Raw genomic sequence first — 19,147 nt, 5'->3', positions numbered from 1 at the left:
TCCCTTCCCCTTCCTAATACCTATACTAACGAACCTGTGTAAGAAATATCGGTATACTTAAGGACCGTACACACGGGCTGAATATTGGGTGACATCGGCCAGTTTAATAAAAAACAGCTGACATTCATCCCATGTGTAGGGCAGCCGGTCTGACATAAGCTGTTTGGCTGGCTTTTGTCGAAGGGGCATGACCAAAAAGAGGCTGGTCGGCACCCAATCAGCACTCTCAGCTAATGGCTGAGAGCACTGACTGGGGTTTCCTGGCGGGTTGGGGCATCCCCCTGTCAGAACACAATAGCTCAGTGGGTGAGATTGCTGTATTACCATAGGATTGTTAGTACAGCAGCTCCTCCGGAGCTCTTCAGTTTTTTTTTTAGTTCAGCCAGCTAGGTTGAATGAAAAAAAACTGCTAGTGTGTATCAGGTTTTATCTGTTTTGGGGCCGCTTGGTCTGATCATGCAAACAGGCTCGCCTGTGTCAGCTGGCAATGGCTTCAGGGAAGAGGAGGGAGTGCTGACAATGGATGGGAAATAGTAAGCCGATGGGTGGTCACCGCTCCCAGGCATTCCCAGCTGATGTTGAGTGCTCTATTATTTCACTTGCAGCTGGCACTGGCTGACACAGGGGAGAAAATGGGTAAAAACACATATCTTCCTACACAGGTTAAATGGTATAGGTGATTGGGGGGGGGGGGGGGGTATAGTTGGTTATATCCTGGAGTTTTAGTTTAACTCGCAATTTTTAACCTGATTATCAATGCCATCAGGAAGTGAAGGGACATAAAGGCCAAACAAAACATTTTTTAAGTAGCATTAAAAAGGGTTAGATTTTTTTATTGCAGTTTTTTATTGCAGTTTCACCCTTGCTGATGAGATATCACCTTTTGTCCAAGTGGCATCAGGAAGAGAGAAGATCTCCATTGAACTGTGAAGATTCCAATACATCACTAGTGCAGCAACATCAGCGAAAATAGACAAAAAATTGTGAGTCGAAAATAGTGCAACATTTCGGGCCCTCAGACCCATTCCTCAAGGAAACAGTGGCAAACAGCAACAGAACAGACATATGTTTCACAGATGACCCCATCTCCAGAAATGCCTACATGTAGTCTAAAGAAGCAATCAATACTCACAACATGTACAATAATAAAATTTTAAGTTCAGTCAAAATCTAACTAGGGCTTAACCTACCCCCACCCCCATTCTAGGACTATTCTAACTACAATGTAAAAGCATAAATGTCTATACTTCCCTATTCTGAAGCTGCTCTGGTCCGGTCACATGATCACTCCAGCGGTGGCTTCAGTGAAGAGGAGAGATCGTTGACAATGGCTGCAAATGCCTGTGCGGTGATGTCACCCATAGGCCTACTATGGGACATCCACTGTCAGCAGTCCTTCCTCTACACCGAAGACACCGCTGATAGCTGTTTATATGACTGGATTGAAGCAGCTTCAGAATAGGTAAGTTAGTGTAGTTAGGAATGTCTTAGCCCCTGTACACACGGTCGGAGATTTCCACAACCAAATCCATTGGATTTTGCCCATCGGATTTTGTCCGTCGGATCTTGTCCGAAACTGTTGCATACACACTGTCGGACAAAGTTGGCGAAAAATCTGATCTTTCAGAACGTGATGACGTAATTTAGTTACGATGGGACTACATTCAGGCTAGTAGCCAATAGCTTTGATGTAGGAATTTGATCTGAGCATGCGTGGCACTTGGTCCGATCAAAATTCTCTACACATGATCGGAGTATGTCCGACCGGCCCAGTTGGTTGGGAAATATTTCCAACATGTTGGAAAATCGGGTTCGACAGATATTCCGACGGAATCAGTCCGATGCATACTACACACAGTCGGATTATCCAACGACACGGTCCGATAAGACTCATTCCGACGGATTCTCCGACCGTGTATACAAGGGCTAAGAGTGGGAGTGGAAGTAGGTTTATCCTTAGTTAATTTTTACTGAGCTTACATTTTAAACTACATGAGGCTGTTTCTAGAAGCAGGAAGATCAGAGATTATATTCAACGGACTATTTAAACCTTCTAATAAGAGCCTTGATGAAGAGGTCCTTTGTGGCCTCACAACATTGCACTATGGGCTTGTAACAATAAAAGTTTTCCTATTTTCGCTGCTGCTGATGCGCTAGTGATGCTTTGCAGTCTTCATAATCTATTCTATGATGGTGCTATCCAAAGGACTGCCATTAGGTCAGTACACTGCAAAAAGTGCACTAAACTGTATGATCTGCTCCCCGGGTCACAGACAGAAATCAAAAGCTCACAGAGGTTTTAAATCTTTCCTCATTCGATCCACAACTAAGTAAAATAAAGTGTGTGTACTTGCAGAGACCAATTTTACACATTGCTTGCCATCGAACAGTCAGGAGCAGAGTTCGGGTGTGCTCACTGGTGTGAACAACTCCTTGGTGAATTTCTGCGGCCTCCACTACTAGTTGTATCCAATTGTGGATAATGAGTTGATGTCACTGTTGTAATGGAAATATGCAATAATGTTATAATATTACTTTCCTACATGAACATGCATCTACCTTCATCCACTGGACCACCTGTCAAGCTGCTTTCTCTTTTTGTTTTTGCTCATGGTAAATTAACTGTGTTAAGAGATTGAGTAAGATTGAACCCTTTGTGATCTTACCGAAGTAGGCCGTGGAACATGTAGAGCCCTCATCTTCTGTAATAGAAAATGTATAAAATATGGGAAATGTAGAGCCTCCTCCTCAACACAGGCACAGTTCTACTTTATCTGAAACAAACATTAATTAGGCTTTTAAGAAATGTTTTTCAAATAAATGTATGAAAATGATTTCTGATGGGGTTCCACAGTGTACCATGGCTGTACCTGCCTTAAAATACAATCTCTTAACAAGGGAGAACTACAAAGACTCACATTGTACTGGTCTATGTAAAGCATGATTTGTGAAATAAAAGCAAGCTAAACTACTTAAAAGTTAGAAATATTTGATCTTATTCTAAATCTTCCTTTGAGACATTTTTTATTTGGTGTAGGAATTGTTTAACATGAAAAAAAAACGCACAAAAAAACCCCCACAAAATATAAAGCTATAGAAAATGACACAGTGTGAGTCCTTGTAAATGTCCCACATGGAACAGCACTTTTATCTTCTCTCTATGCTTAACACCCTTTCCCCCTCCTGCCAAATGTAGTATGCAGAGGAAGAGGTGGAGTATTACGAGTATCCATACTATTATGACAATAAGGAGGAAGGGACGCCTATCCCACCTACTGAAATCAGTGCTCCCGAGGGGGACACAGTGGAGAAGGTAACCAGTGGATGTGTCAGTCTTTGCATCCTGGTGTTGTGTGTCACTCCATCTCATCCCATCCGCCATGTTAATTGTCAACTGGAGGCTGCCCAGCCAGGAGCAAGGGGTTTAATTCTAGTGTTTAGCAAAAGAAAATTTATTGCATCTCAATTTATTACATTTCTGCAAAGGGCAGAAATTGTATTGAAACTTTTTAGATTGTCCAAAGATACTTGGTCAAAGACCAGTAGGTGTGTTGGAGGTGTATTTTCAAACTTGTTAACTATTCTATTGTAGGTAATGCATCCCACATTTTGTGTCATTTTGTATTTGTTATATGTGTTGACATTTTTGTTTTTTACACATTTATTTTGTCTTTGAGACTCAGAATGTTTGCATGTGCTTATATACCTCCTTTTGTTAATAACTAAAGTTTTTACTAGCACAGTAAAATATTAAAATACAAACCAACTTAAATTACACAGTTAACAAAAATAAAACAAAAACTAAAAAAAAAATACATTCGTAGCTTTTTGAAGTTGGTAAAATGTGAATATTTATTTTTCTATACGTTTCTTTAATGCCCTTTTTAATTTTATGACAGTTCATAATTACTTTTCATTCTGTTTTTGTGATGTCATATTTTCTGTTCAATCTGTTTATTAGAAGTTTGAGTAAACAAGAAAGGGGCTAAAATACATAAATACCAGTCAAAAGGGCCAGTCGCCCCACTAAGTGATGTCATATTTTCAAATATGCCCATCACTTTAATAATCAATGAGAAGTTGCATAAGATGAGCCAATATTTGATATTTTTGTATTGTGAAAGTCAAGATGTATACATGGGAGCACCCCAGATTTAGCAGCTGAACAAAGATTGCAGCAGGCACCTAAGGAAACCAGCATTACTGTCAGGATGCCACTTCATATTTTTTTAGTAATAATATTTAGAACAGTTAATTTTAACATGAAAGTTTTTTGTTTTGTCCTTTGTTTAATCATTCATTTATATTATTATTTCCTTAATTTTAATGTATTAAAACAAAATGTTTTATTAATAATAATGATAATAATAACAATAATAATAATTATGATCATCATCATATAATAACATTTTCATTCTATTAATCATTTTTCTAATTCTCCCTAGTCTATAAATATTTGCAATCATTATTCATTTATTTATTCTATCATTAAAATCTCCAAATTCTTAATTTATTGATAGTTTTGACACATGTACTTTTTATTTCCCCTACATTAATTGTTCAATATGACACCTATATTAATTGATTAATATTTGAGTTTTTAATTTGTATTTCCTACTTTATATATATATATATATATAGATTATAAATATGTATTATTATACTAATTACATCTTATATTAATAAGATTTAAAATACACAACAATTCAAAAACATGAATATGGATAAATAAATAAGATATTAAACCAAAATTAAATACGTCTGATTGATTTATTGTTATAATAAGAACATATTTGTATTCATTATAACAACATAGGAAATTGTTTTATTTGCATGTATTTATTAAATATTTTGTTGACTTCCAGCTTTTTTCTTTATTAAATTTCTTAACAAAGTAGTTGGCTATTTCCTTCATATATGTCACCTGTGCTCACGTATTCAAGAATTCATTTGTATTTCCTGTATTTTCACGCAACATATATTATACATTTAATAAGTATTCATTCATTCTTTCATTTATTTATCTATTCATTCATTTTTATATTTTATTCTTATTACCTGCCTCCTTTAATTTGTTTAATTTCATTTATTTAAATTACAACACATAGTATTCATCCATTACCATTCCATTATGGCATCTGTATTCATTCATTCATATTGCTTGTATCAATATTTATTGGTAATAAAAAACAGTATAATAATATTAATATAATATATATATATAATTATATATTTTGCACATGTGGTATTGTAATATCCACATGGCTCACTCCATATCTCCTAATGTAAGTACATTTTGATTTAATTTAATCATTAATTCTTCATGTATGAACATTTGCATTTTCCATTTCCTGATTAGCCGTAATCCCATTATGCATTTTTTTTTTCAAAAAGATCTGCTATATAATAGGCTTAAGCTATAAGTTTTCTAAAATACCTTATTTCCTAGAACAAATGGCAACTTTTGGATGTATTGTATCTAATGGTGCGCTCAAATAAATTTTCTATTTCATGCTGTGCAAATAATGCAATATTCAATATGTGCAAAGAATTGTGTACACAGAGAATTTAGCTACTCAATTAAATATGAAACTAATAAAGTGCAAATATGTCATACTCATTTCTCATCAATACGGCTACTGACCAGCGCAAAATAAATCATATATAATCCGAAAACTGTGCAAGTTATAATATGTAAAAGTAAAAAAATGATATATGTATGTATATCTGTGCAAATAGCTGTAACAGTACACTATGCCTAAAATAAATATATATTCAAATTTGATGACCACAGATTTGCATATATGATAGTCACTCAATCCATATACAGCTTCAAATGCAGTTGGATCACGATCAGAGAGGGTGCCCCTTATATCTTCACAGTACCTTTCCCAGCAATGTGACTCACGATCCTATTTTTCAGAAATATGAGCACTTCCCAAGCAATATTACTCACGATCGCATTTTTTCGGTGTATGGGCAGATCGTATTTTTCCGGTGTATGGGCAGATTGTATTTTTCCGGTGTATGGGCACTAAATAAAGAAAGCTTTCATTGCGCAATGATTACCACTCCTACGTGCTACACTCACGATAATTTCACTCACATAACCTTGACCGACAAGTAGCGCATTCAAACAGACTCAGATTCAGACTCAACGAATGACGTCACTGGCTCCACCCGACGCGTTGCATCACATGTCACGTGACTTTATCAAAGGACCCGATAAACCAGAAAAATATGATCTGCACATACACCGGAAAAATATGATCTGCCCATACACAGAAAAAATGCGATTGTGAGTAATATTGCTTGGGAAGTGCTCATATTTCTGAAAAATACGATTGTGAGTCACATTGCTGGGAAAGGTACTGTGAAGATATAAGGGGCACCCTCTCTGATCGTGATCCAACTGCATTTGAAGCTGTATATGGATTGGGTGGCTATCGTATATATAAATCTGTGGTCATAAAATTTGAATATATATTTATTTTAGGCATAGTGTACTGTTACAGCTATTTGCGCAGATATACATATATATATCGTTTTTTTTACTTTTACATATTATAACTTGTCCAGTTGTCGGATTATATATGATTTATTTTACGCTAGTCAGTAGGCGTATTGATGGGAAATGAGTATGACATATTTTCACTTTATTAGTTTCATATTTAATTGAGTAGCTAAATTCTCTGTGTACACAATTCTTTGCACATATTGAATATTGCATTATTTGCACAGCACTTCACACTTTTAGATATTTGTTTACATTTGCACAATATTTTTGAACAGTATATTTACTGTATATATTTGCACAGTGATCAAAATAGTTTGATGTACGCTGGTGAGAGAGTCCTGGCCGTTGTGGACTCACCTACAGCTTGAGTAGTTAATGAAATAGTACGGTAAATTGATTTGAGCGCACCATTAGATACAATATTAACCTTAAAGTGACAGAACACTGATATGGTCGCAGCCTAGTCATTAAGGTTTTTTCTATTTTTGTCTCTACATATTTGTAATATCAGGGCTAAGGCTTATTTACCTTTATCATTTGGATGTACTTTTTTACTTTATGCTATTGGCTGAGAGTCTGATCTATGTGGTACATGTAAGGACATCCTTCCAGCATACATCAGTCTTAATTCTAACTCCCTCATTTTAAAGCTTACAGCTTTTTCTCTACAAACATTAAGCTGTTGATCACCTTAGATTCTGCTCTTCCCCCTCCTTCTATAATATATTAATTGTGTTGGTTATAGGAGAGGGAAGTATCATATAAAAGGAATATCCTAATATGGACTTCATAAACCCAGATCTCAGCTGAGAGTCAGGCCAAGTCCCTGATCTAATGAAATAGTTCTAAAAACAACCGGTTATTGCAAATATAATATATTAGAACATTTCCTAACATCAAACTGATGAATAAGAGCATAAGGCATTATAACTTGTGGAAACATTAATTGATTTCTTATTTATTAATATTCATATGTTTACCTTTTTGTGCATTAATATTCATATATCTAAAAAGAAAGTAAAAAATATTTTACATTGATTCATCCAGACTTCCATTACTTAAAATTCCGTTATGTATTCAAATGATAAATATATTTCCAAATTAATCAATCCATTAGTTAATAGTGAAATAAATGTAATAAGAAAAATATAAATATTCACATGCCCCAACTTATAGTGTAATTATATTTTTAAATTAGGCATTCTTTAATTTGTATTTGAAGTTTTTCGTTTCTCATTTATTAATAACTTGAGCATGGGTTTTGATACTAATTGATACTAATTGATTTGCTAATTTTGGCATCCTTATACATTGTGGTTTTTAACTTCTCATGTGTTTGTCTATGCATAGTTGCAAGCATGAATGCTGCTTATGAAATTGTACATTGATTTATGAACCTGTACATGTTTTGCATCAACTGAATGTTTGATTTCTCAGCTGGCATTGTGTGCTCATTTTTCATATACTATTCATTATCAAATATTTATTTGTTGTTGTTAAATTACGCATAATCGGTTCGTTTTGCTTTGCTGCATGTAGTTTTTACTTGGGTTCAATTTTCCTGTGTGTCCAAATTCCATCATGTTTGCTATAGGATTGGAATTAACTCTTTAGCAAATTACCTTTTATATCATTGTATGCATATATATTACAGTGAAAAAAGATGGGGTTTTGAAATTGGGAGTTACGTGATCCCAATGACACCTAATTTGAGAATATTTTCTTGAAAGTAAATTGAGTCTTGAATATCTTACATTATTTGCAGTATCTATTTCTCATTCTCAAGTTTAGTTATGTAACTATTTTGTTTTTTGAGTAGTTTTTTTTAGCAGAATATTATTTATATCAACCATCTGGTGTTGGTAGAAGTTTTTGTAGTAATTGTTTGAATGTAATAAAAAGAAGACCCCTTACTTTTCCTTGCTGGGCGACACCTAGTTTCTGCATCCTTTGAACATTGTCTGGTCATGACATGTTGTATTCATGCCTGTTTCTCTCTCTCTTTCTCTCCAATCCATTTTTGTCTGTGTGTCACTTGTTCTCCTTATTTGCCACCTGCCCTGAAAATAAAACAATGCCCTTCTAACTATCTTATCTGCCATGGCTACTGGCAGAAAAACAAAGCCAAAAATCACAAGTCACCAGCCAAGTCGAAGCCAAAGGTGCCTCCTCCTGCCAAGAGTACCGGCAAGTCGAAAAACGGTGTTGCGGGCAAGGCCCCCGCCAAGCGTAACACCCCCACCAAGCGAAACACCCCTGCCAAGCGAAACACCCCCGCCAAGCAAAACACCCCTGTGAAAAATACTGTGGGCAAAGCCCAGCCCAAGAAAAAATTTGCTGGCGCCAAGAGGAGGAACGTGGGGAATAGTTACCAGCAGGTAGAGAAAAAAATCTAAGTATGCAGATCCCATTGGTGTGATCTGACATACATGACCCCCTCTGCCCCACCGTACTCCCATCATCCCAATACTTTTTTACAGAGGGGATATGGGCAATCCACTTGGAGATGTTGTTTGTGTGTGTCCATGTTATGCAACGTGTTAGTGATGTCTGCTCTGTGCTTATTGTTTCATGCTTGGGGCTCATTCATTGTTGTTCATGCAAAAGAAGAGACCTCTGTTCATAAACAGGACAGTTTGTAAACCCGCTTGTATAAGAACACATTGTTGGTCTAAAGTCATATACACATATTTACAAACCTGATAATTATTTATCCAATGGACTATCCACTGTTGATTACTTTTAGCTGAATTAGGTTGACTTTGCTTGTATAATACTCATCAATGTTTTTGTCATGTTTTCAGAGGCCTCTTTTTTTGCTGTTTGTGTAACTATTCTGTTACGTTAAATGAATGATTGCAATGCCCCTGTGGACCCATTCTTTAATGGGTGGTCATCACATGAATAGATTCACCATGGGTTTCATCATCTGAAAGTCCTGATATGTTTTGCTGAGTGGGCTGATAATGACCCTTCTAAGTGAATCAGTGATGACATGTTGACTTTATTGTCCTCTAGAACAAGAGGCATAAGTTAATAAATAACTAATGCTTGCATTTTTTTCTTGTTCCCTTCTCCTCTTTGATCTCCTCCCTAAATCCAAACAACTTTGCCATTTTCACTTACTTGCCTTGTTCTTCTTTTTTCACACTGTCTTTCTCCAAATTATTTTTGCTCACACTTTCTCAATGCTATTTCTTCATGCCTTGGCTTTTCTTTGCACCTACAATCTTCTGATTTTCTGTGGTTACAAAGGACCCTGTCCCTCCCTCTGAACCTATCATGACCCCTGAACCCACCTTGTTAGAACAAAGCCTTGATTACACTGTATCTCCATATGAAGAGGAGGCTTATGGGGCTTGGGAGGAAGAGCCCACGCCCGAAACCAAACCTGATCCACAGGTAATCAATGAATTTTCCACCAAAAGGTTAATGACCACACATTAGTAGAGTAGAGTATTGGCTTGACAAGAAATCCCCATCTATCATTACAAGCTTTGGCCTTTATACTGGAAAACACTTTGAGGAACTTAATGTCAAAAGTTTAGTTATTGTCCACTATCTCACAAACAGAGCACCTATATATGTATCAAGAATCACCATAAGCAATTTAGTTCTGTAATGCCCATTTTCATTTTACACTTCACAGCTTCCCATTTTGTTTAAAGCTTGAGCCACATGTTTATACTTTTATCTATATTTAGTACTTATCACTAGATCCTTTTGTGCCTCCTCTTGTCACTCTTTCCATTATCTTGATTCTTGACTCATTTGCCCCTTGGAAGGAAAAGGAACAAGCTCCTTCTACAGATGTCAAGGGTAGCGATTCCTTCACAGCGGAGTATGTAACCGGAGAGGAGGAAAATCCGACTGTCGGTCTGGACTATGAGTATGTGTACAAGGATTATCATGAGGGCTCGGAGAGTTCACAACTTGGCCCAGTCCTCTCTGCAGAGACTCCTGAGAGTGGAGGTGTAAGTCTCACTGTGTAGTGTCCGTTAATCTGAGTGCATTGGGTTCTACAAACCTTGTGACACTCTGAGCAGAACAAAGCAAAAAAATGTTTTTCAACATTCTGCCCTCCTCATTCTGCCCTCCTCTCTGGTCCTTGTGTACTTTGCGTGTGTTACTTCTCCATGTCAGCCCCCTTTGTCTTGATCTTCATATCCCTTTGTCCTGTATTTTTGTTAAATCTTTTTGCTCCTTTTTATCCACCTCCTTGTGTTCATGTCTCACTTCCTACTCTTTGTTGTTGACCACACTTTTTACATTGTGTGTGTCTACATGTTTTTCTGGATGGATACTTTGGTGTCCTCCTTTTTTGGATTTCCCTTTGTCTTCCTGTCTGTGGTCCTCTGCTGCTTTTCCTTCCTTGTCATCTCCACCTTGTTGCTCAGACTTGTTTTATGATGTTGCTGTGATATAACATTTATCACAGGGTGTCAGAAAAGTCGAAATCCAGTTGGAGCCTTGGGTGACCAAAGGATGTCATGTTGCTCAATGTCACCTTGATCACTGGGGTCCATTGTGGATTCGTTCTGACCCTTGCTTATGGCATCATAGAATTCTCAACATACTTCAGAATTGTATGATCCTAATACAGTGTATTTCAATGCCTCAAGCATTGTAGCTTTGCTGATGAACCTACAACACTGATAGCTCTTCTGCGCCCCTGTAAAATTAGGGGCCCACAGTTTACTGTAGAATTATGTGCACTGTATTTATTATAGATAAAATTATCAGTATACAGGTTTATGGCATGTAATATTAACATATATAATGGCTAAAACAAGGACTGTTATTTGGTCTTGTCCAGACCTGCTATTATTTATATGAAATTATAGAGGTATAACAGTGCAACATGTAACATAATATTACTTTTAGCTTTTAGATTTTCACTTGTGTGTCTTAGTTAAATGTTAGTAGAAAAAGTGGGCTTTATTGTCTGAGTGATTCTAAATATCTCCATCTTTGTGGTTATATGTGTGCTACCCTCAGGCCATTAGCGGACCCCGTGGGGTGAAAGGAGATAAAGGAGAACCAGCTGCTATAGAGTCAGTAAGTAAAGTCTGTTATGCAACGCAAAGATAATGTCTAAAAGCAAAATTAACAGTACCTGTGTCTACAAGCAAAGTTAAGGTGTCCCAACTTTATCAGTCTCAGTGTAAAAGTTTATGGTTGTCCATTGTAGATCCTTATATTTGGTTAATACCAGATCTGGTATGGGGCCTTTAACCCCACATCCACCTGTTATATGAACTGCATGTATGAAATGAGAGCAGGTTAAATTAACTATATAACTATTCTATTATATTATTATAATTATTATACATATACTATTATTATATCATATAGTAACTATTGTATAACTATTTTTTTCCATTATGGACTTACACCGAGTCCTCTGATGCGAAGGCAAACAAAAAAAAACAACAAAAAAAGTAGAAAAATTGCTGAAATTAAATGGTTAAAGTGCGGTGTCAATAGAAAAAATAACCATTGCAGTATATTTCTTTCTTCAACTTAATTCCATTTAAAATAATTCATTATGCTAAATTTATTTAGGGAATTGTACATTTTAGTTACAACACAAGTGAAATATTGAAATATGGATTCCATTTTTTTATAAATGTCCCTTTTGGTTTTGCTATCATACTTATATGTTGGAAAAAGGGTTGTCCCGCCCTATAATATTTCAGTTTATGCTGGAGAGATGAACTGGTGATCTAACTAATAGAGTCCCCAAGACTCTATTAGTCTTGGGGACTCTATTAGTTAGATCTCCACATTTAAATTCTCTGGTCTGCATACCTGCTGTGGCAATTATAACCTAAAGCTGGCTATAGACAGATCGAATCTCATCCGCTTCAGCAGTAACCGGCCGAGATTCATTCCATCTATGGGAAGGCTGGTTTCAGGGGAGGGAACACAATAGCGCTGCGGAGGGATTCCCCCATCAACACTGACTGTCTTGATGGGGAAATCAAGCAATTTTCTTTCTTTTCTTTTCACCCATTTACTTACTACAAAAGAACACCCAAACCTCATTTTTGGTATGGTAGATGTCACTGATCAAAAAAGAATTTACCTTTACAAAAACGTGATTGTACGGCCACAACCCCCCCACTGAAAGCTATTCACATGAAACAAACAAACAAAATACATTTTTAACAAACCAAGATTAGAATTACCATGTTTGTCCCTACAGAGGAGGAAGGGGAAACACTGCAGATATCACTGGGACTAAATTACTATGCTAGTGATTGACTCACATAGTTCAGGGAAGTCAATCAATCTTTGTCCAAAGAAGGATCAGTCTGGGGATGTCTATAGAGGTCAAGTTATAATAACTTAAATATTTGACTATAAAAGATGGAACAGGTGAAACAAATTTTATGGGGTTGATTTACTAAAGGCAAATGGGCCATTTACTTTGCAATGGAATTTTCCTTTAGCTTAAAGAATGTGGTGACAATTTCCTTTACAAAGAATACCCAATCAAATATATGGGGGGGGGGCAGTGCTTTGCTTGCTCATGATTAGATCATGGAATTCAGTAGAGCATTACCTCATTCACTAAGCTAAGGGATACATCCCTTGCAAAGGTAAAATTCCCTTATATATTTTGACACCACTAGGACAACCAAACATGACTGCTGCTACTATTGAGTAAGCAAATGCACATAGCTAAGCATACAGCATAAACATTTATATCCAGTTTTCAGGATAAACATTTTTCTATTATTTCCTTTGTTGTTCATGCTCAGTATTTTCTAACAGTAATAGTTGAAAAAATTGCTGACAGTAGCTGACAGTTCTATTTTTTTTGTCACAGGGAATGCTGGTTGAAGGTCCACCAGGACCAGAAGGACCTGCCGTAAGTACCATTTTAGTATCTCTGTTTCAGATGTATTGCTTATCCTTATTTTTTAGCTGATAGTATCATTACAGAGTTTATATACATAATCACTGTGGTGTGCTGTAGACTTTGGGTATCTAGGTATACATTTTTTCATTTGCCACCATTTTAAATGATACCCTTTGTCTTTGCTTTGTGTTTGTATTGCCTTCTAAAACAGTTTATTAAATAAAAAGTAAAAAACAATATGCATAACCATAAAGACTGTAAATATAATAAAGAAGTGTACGTCAGCAAAAATTCACCAAACTTTTAGTCATCCTACTTACGGCTTTCCAAATCTCAAACAAATATATGATCACTCAGACTTATGCTGTGCTTACAACATGTCACAAGAGTCCAGATGTAAAGCAGCGGGTAAATTAAATAATATAATTGTTAAAATGAATAAAAAATTTATTTTGTGTCCTTTGCAGGGTCATTCAGGTCCCCCTGGAACACAAGGCCACCCTGGGCCTATCGGTGACCCTGGAGAGAGGGTAGGAAATTCAGATTTAAATGACAGTTTGAAAATAATTCTGTACATTTTTAAACCCCCCCCCCCCCCCCCACCCTTCCCTGGCTTAATAGCACAATATTTTATTCTTGGTAAACTTATTATTCCCACACTTTTAGGGTCCCCCAGGACGAGCTGGTCTCCCCGGAGCCAATGGATTACCCGGACCACCTGGTAGCTCTGTCATGCTTCCGGTAAGTTTTTTGGGCAAAATCTTGAAGTTGGAAAGAGTTCCAACTTCTATAAGTTTTTTATTTCTCATGACAATAAATGGGAAGGAAGGAGGGGGGACATTTGTCTCTGGGACAGGGAGGCACAATCAGCAATAGAAACATTGTCAGTTGTTCTAACTCTTCCCCGTCCTATTACAATTTGTTTTTGGTTTTTGTCTGTGCCTGCCCTGATAGGAAGTGACTTGAAATTTAACAAATATGGACAAAGACTGCAATATAATTCTGAAAGATTTTGAACAAACCATTGTTCTAACACCATATGTTGATCTAGCACATTACATCCACAACGCTTTACCACATCAAAACGTAGCTCATAATTTTGTCTTCCAACTAATCTCCACAGTTCCGATTTGGAAACAGCGGTGGTGATAAAGGTCCAATTGTGTCCGCTCAAGAAGCTCAGGCAGCGGCTATATTACAACAGGCCAGAGTAAGTCATGAACTTCTCAAGACTACTTTGTTTTTCCAGTATCTAAATTTGCATTATGTCATCTTTGTCACAATTCTATTTTTCACAGCTTGCTTTACGTGGGCCCCCAGGACCAATGGGATATACTGGAAGATCTGGACCTTTGGTAAGTATCTCCACAACAATATATATATTCTAAAACTTCCAGAATGGGCAGCACAACGATTGACAGTCTTGGTTCAAAGCTATGGAGTCTTTGGTTCAATGACCCCTTAGTCAGCAAGTCCAATTGCTTCCAACAAACTGGCACTTATGCATATAAATGACTATGTTAATGATATAGAATTACCACATTTTTTAGTCACAACTGAAGCCCAGTGTGGGAGTTAGCTCTTGGCTTCTTCTTTTTCTATGTGTTGGATGATCCACCAGCCAGACCTACCTGTCATACATTCCAACTAATGATTGCCTAAGTTATTTCAACATTATTATTAAGACCTAGAAATTGTATGATGTATAGAAGTTGTACAAATAAGAATCTTTGTAGGTCTCTTTGCAAATAAGCACCAGATTTGCCATCAATTCCTGATTTTTCTTTGACATAGGTTTGATTTGTAATTTCAGGGTCTAACAGGAAGTCCTGGACCAAAGGGGGAGTCCGGAGATATTGGTTCTCAGGTAATTAATTAAGCACATACACATTGTTCTCTATCATTCCCAAACACGTCTGAAAATATGTAGGTATCCATTGTGCAAAACAGATGAACAGCTTCTGTGGGACTAATTATTAATACCCGGTGCAAAATGTCACAGACACTGGAGGATAGGAAAGCAGACACAAAACTATAGTTGAGACTGAAAGACAAGTGAAATGAGACAGAATAGTGATACACAAAGTTGATAACAATATCCTAATAAGCCCAGACATTGTGCACAGTTGCCAGATTGGTAAGTCTTTACAAAGTCCTTGAGAAATTTCTAAAAGTCTCATCAAATTTCTTAGAACAGTATTTCTAAGAAAGACAATTCTACATCATACTTGGAATTCATCTCTAGAATAGATAAATTCCATGGAGTGAAAAGTCTGAGAGGCAAGGAAAGTTTTGGAAAGGATTCTATTGGGATGAATGGTTATAGATAGAGAGGTCTGGCGAAGAGAACCCAAGAACAGAAAGTGAGTTAAATGAAAATTTTTTATGTATTGCCAATAAACATTTTTTATTTTTAAATTGATGTAGATCCACACTAGGATTACTAAAGTTCAATTGCATGTTTTATTTGAGCACTAGAGCGCTGTACTATTGCTTTAACAATATGATTTTTAAATCTATTACTCTAATGCAGCCTTTCTTAAACTTTTTACCCAGAGAAACAATGGAAGTAAATTATAAGTCTCAGGGAACCTGTGCTAAAAATTATTATAGCTACAGCTTACCATACATTAGTGTGTTTAACCACTTGCTTACTGGGCACTTAAACCCCCCTCAGTCCCAGACCAATTTTCAGCTTTCAGCGCTGATGCACTTTGAATGACAATTGCGCGGGCATACAACACTGTACCCAAATGAAATTTTTATCATTTTTTTCCCACAAATAGAGCTTTCTTTTGGTGGTATTTAGTTACAGCTTGGAGTTTTATTTTTTGCTAAACAAACAAAAAAAGATGCAAAAAATAAATAAAATAAAATCATGTTTTAATAGTTTGTTATAAAATTTTGCAAACGGGTCATTTTTCTCCTTCATTGAAGTGCGCTGATTAGGCGGCACTGATAGGCTGCATTGGTGGGCACTGATGGGCTGCATTGGTGGGCACTGATGGGCTGCATTGGTGGGCACTGATAGGCTGCACTGGTGGGCACTGATAGGCATAGTTAAGGCGGCACTAATAGGCACAGATAAGGCGGCACCGATGGGCACAGATAAGGCGGCACTGATGGGCAAAAATGGGCACAGATAAGATGGCACGGATGGGTGGCACGGATAAGTGGCACGGATGGGTGGCACGGATGGGCACTGATAGGTACCACAGATAGATGGGACTGATGGGCACTGATAGGTGGCACTGATAGGTGGCTCTGATAGGTGGCACTGCTGGGCACTGATGGGCGGCACTGCTGGCCACTGATGGGCGGCACTGCTGGGCACTGATGGGCGGCACTGGGGTGCATCACCTTTGAGGCAGATTGGGTGGCACTGTGGGTGGCACTGTGGGTGGCACTGTGGGGTGGCACTGTGGGTGGCACTGTGGGTGGCACTGTGGGCACTATGGGCACTGACGGGGGGCACTGACGGGGGGCACTTACTTTTGCGTTTTATTTTACTTCAGGATGGCACTGCGGGAGGCAGGTGGGCACTGGCAGGTGGCAGGTGGTCCCTTGTATTGATGGCCGTGATCGGGACTGATGTCCCGATCACAGCCGCCGGTGATCGGCTTTTTTTTTGTCTCCTCGCGCTGTCAGCGCGAGGAGGAATAATAGCCGATTACCGGCTCCGTTCTATCACATGATCAGCTGTCATTGGCTGACAGCTGATCACGTGATAAGGGGTCGGGATCGACCCCTTGCACGGATCGGTGATCAGGCGAGTCTCATGGACTCGCCGATCACAGAGCGCGCCGCGCGCGCCCCTCAGGGGGCGCGCAGGCCGCTCGTAACCGGGACGACGTCAATAGACGTAGTCCCGGAAATGTAGGTCCGCGCTAATGCCGTCATTTGGCAATAGCGCAGATCTCAAGTGGTTAATAAATTGTAGAAGTTTTAAATAAAATAATAAATAACGTGAAATTCCTAGATTTTTTACACCTATATGCTCTATAGGACAACATTATAATCCTAAAACAAAATGAATGATAATAACAGAAAGGAAATACAAAAGTTTACTTTTACGGTGTTCCCTTACATTTATGGTCTGTGTAGATGTAACCCCTTAGTGGTCCATGGAAAACTGCTTGGTGGTCAGTGGAAAATTTCTTCCCCTGCATTGGTGGTCAGTATTAGCAGGATTACAATTTGCCACTGCTCAAAGAACCCCTAGTAAACTCAGCAGGGACTCCAATGCCGCGTACAACACGAGTGGATTTTCAGTCTGAAAAATCTTGGATGGTTTTTCCGATGGAATTCCACTCAAGCTTGGCTTGCATAAACACAGTCACACAAAAGTTTGCTAAACCTTCGACCGTCAAGAACGCGGTGATGTACAAAACTACGACAAGCCGAGAAAATTAAGTTCAATGCTTCCGAGCATGCGTGGGAATTTTGCAACTCGGAATTGGTACAGACGATTAGAATTTCTGATTTAAACTTTTTCTGACCGAAAAGTTGAGAACCTGCTCTCAATCTTTTGCTGGCAGGAATTCGGCCAGCAAAAGTCCGATGGAGCATACACACAGTCGCATTTTCCGACCAAAAGCTCTCGTTGGTCTTTTGCTGGCTGAATTTACGATCGTGTGTATGGGGCATTCATTTCCATCATCCCATGGTTGAGAAAGGATGCTTTAATGTTCGCATTTATGTACTTTTTAGTAGTTTTGCATACTTTCTTTACCACATTTCAATTACTGTATTACATACATGGATTTATAGAGTCTCCACTGAGTGGCATTCCAGTGACTACCCAGTTAAGTAATAACTGCCAAGATACAGGGGTTGATTTTATAAAGGGTTATAGGCTGTTCACTTAGCAAAGTAAATTTACACTCTTTCAATAGAGTTTTCCCCTAGCTTAGTAAATGCGGTGAAGCTTTGCTGACTTCAATTATCCAATAATTTTCAAGCAAAAAATTTTTTTTTTTAAATTACCCTTGCATGTGATTGGGTATTCTTTGCAAAGTAAATTTTCACCACATTCACTAAGCTAAGTGAAAATTCCCATGCAAGGTAAAGTGACCCCATAATCTAATTCATGCAAATGTAGTGGGCTAGCAGTATGTAAATTTAGGAAAGGGAACATTTAGTTCTCACCCACAGCAACTTATTGGCTTCCAACTGTCATTTCTGCAACTATGACTAGAAAATAAATCCATAAAGAAAATTGGTTTTCATGGTAGCAAGACAATAGGTTTTTTTTTACACACCAAAAACCCTTCTCTTGAAGGGAATATTGAGGGACATAGACCTCTGGCATATAAGCCCTGCCTCTAGAGGCCTGCTGTTTCCCCAGCTAATATAAAAAAAAGGCAATTCTAGCCTAAAGTATAACTAAAGACAATACTTTTTTTTGTATTGGGTAGAGTGGAGATTAGATCACCTGTCAGTTTTTATTAATGTCTGTGCCTCCGTTAAAGAGATTCACCCTCTCTATTTGTCCTGTTTACCATTATACTTGAAAGAGAAAGTAAAAGGAAATCCCACATTTTGGGTTGTCTCCAGAAACGTAATAGTGGGGAAATCTTCAAATGGGGGCACTAGATCTGGTGACCTGGTAGTCCCCAAGGGATTCCCTTAATTTGCTGGGATTTCCTCTCACTTCCTGTTTGGCCATGGGACAGGGAGTGAAGGGAAATCTCCAAAATGGGACAAAGAATGGGAAAAAAAATTTGACAGGGGTTAGAACCCTCCCTTTCTCTATCCAAAAT

General features: G+C 37.8%; 1 protein-coding gene across 8 annotated transcripts in view; it reads left to right on the top strand.

Moving 5' to 3' along the window:
- Positions 1 to 19,147, top strand: part of COL11A2 (collagen type XI alpha 2 chain) — a 183,221-nt gene that overhangs the window by 92,699 nt on the left and 71,375 nt on the right. Inside the window, exons 6-16 of one of the 8 annotated variants that reach the window (XM_077484669.1) lie at positions 3,197 to 3,313; positions 8,632 to 8,895; positions 9,773 to 9,919; positions 10,303 to 10,491; positions 11,516 to 11,575; positions 13,353 to 13,394; positions 13,853 to 13,915; positions 14,052 to 14,126; positions 14,509 to 14,595; positions 14,684 to 14,740; positions 15,199 to 15,252. In XM_077484669.1, coding sequence (XP_077340795.1) covers positions 3,197 to 3,313; positions 8,632 to 8,895; positions 9,773 to 9,919; positions 10,303 to 10,491; positions 11,516 to 11,575; positions 13,353 to 13,394; positions 13,853 to 13,915; positions 14,052 to 14,126; positions 14,509 to 14,595; positions 14,684 to 14,740; positions 15,199 to 15,252 — 1,155 coding nt within the window. The remainder of the gene's footprint in view (positions 1 to 3,196; positions 3,314 to 8,631; positions 8,896 to 9,772; positions 9,920 to 10,302; positions 10,492 to 11,515; positions 11,576 to 13,352; positions 13,395 to 13,852; positions 13,916 to 14,051; positions 14,127 to 14,508; positions 14,596 to 14,683; positions 14,741 to 15,198; positions 15,253 to 19,147) is intronic. The other 7 variants (XM_077484662.1, XM_077484663.1, XM_077484664.1 and 4 more) reach the window with 7 other exon arrangements.

Source organism: Lithobates pipiens, unplaced genomic scaffold (assembly GCF_037356315.1).
Source record: "Lithobates pipiens isolate NorthernLeopardFrog02 unplaced genomic scaffold, aLitPip1_a1.2 Scaffold_1, whole genome shotgun sequence".
Taxonomy (NCBI): domain Eukaryota; kingdom Metazoa; phylum Chordata; class Amphibia; order Anura; family Ranidae; genus Lithobates; species Lithobates pipiens.
This window is presented reverse-complemented; position numbering and strand designations above follow the sequence as displayed.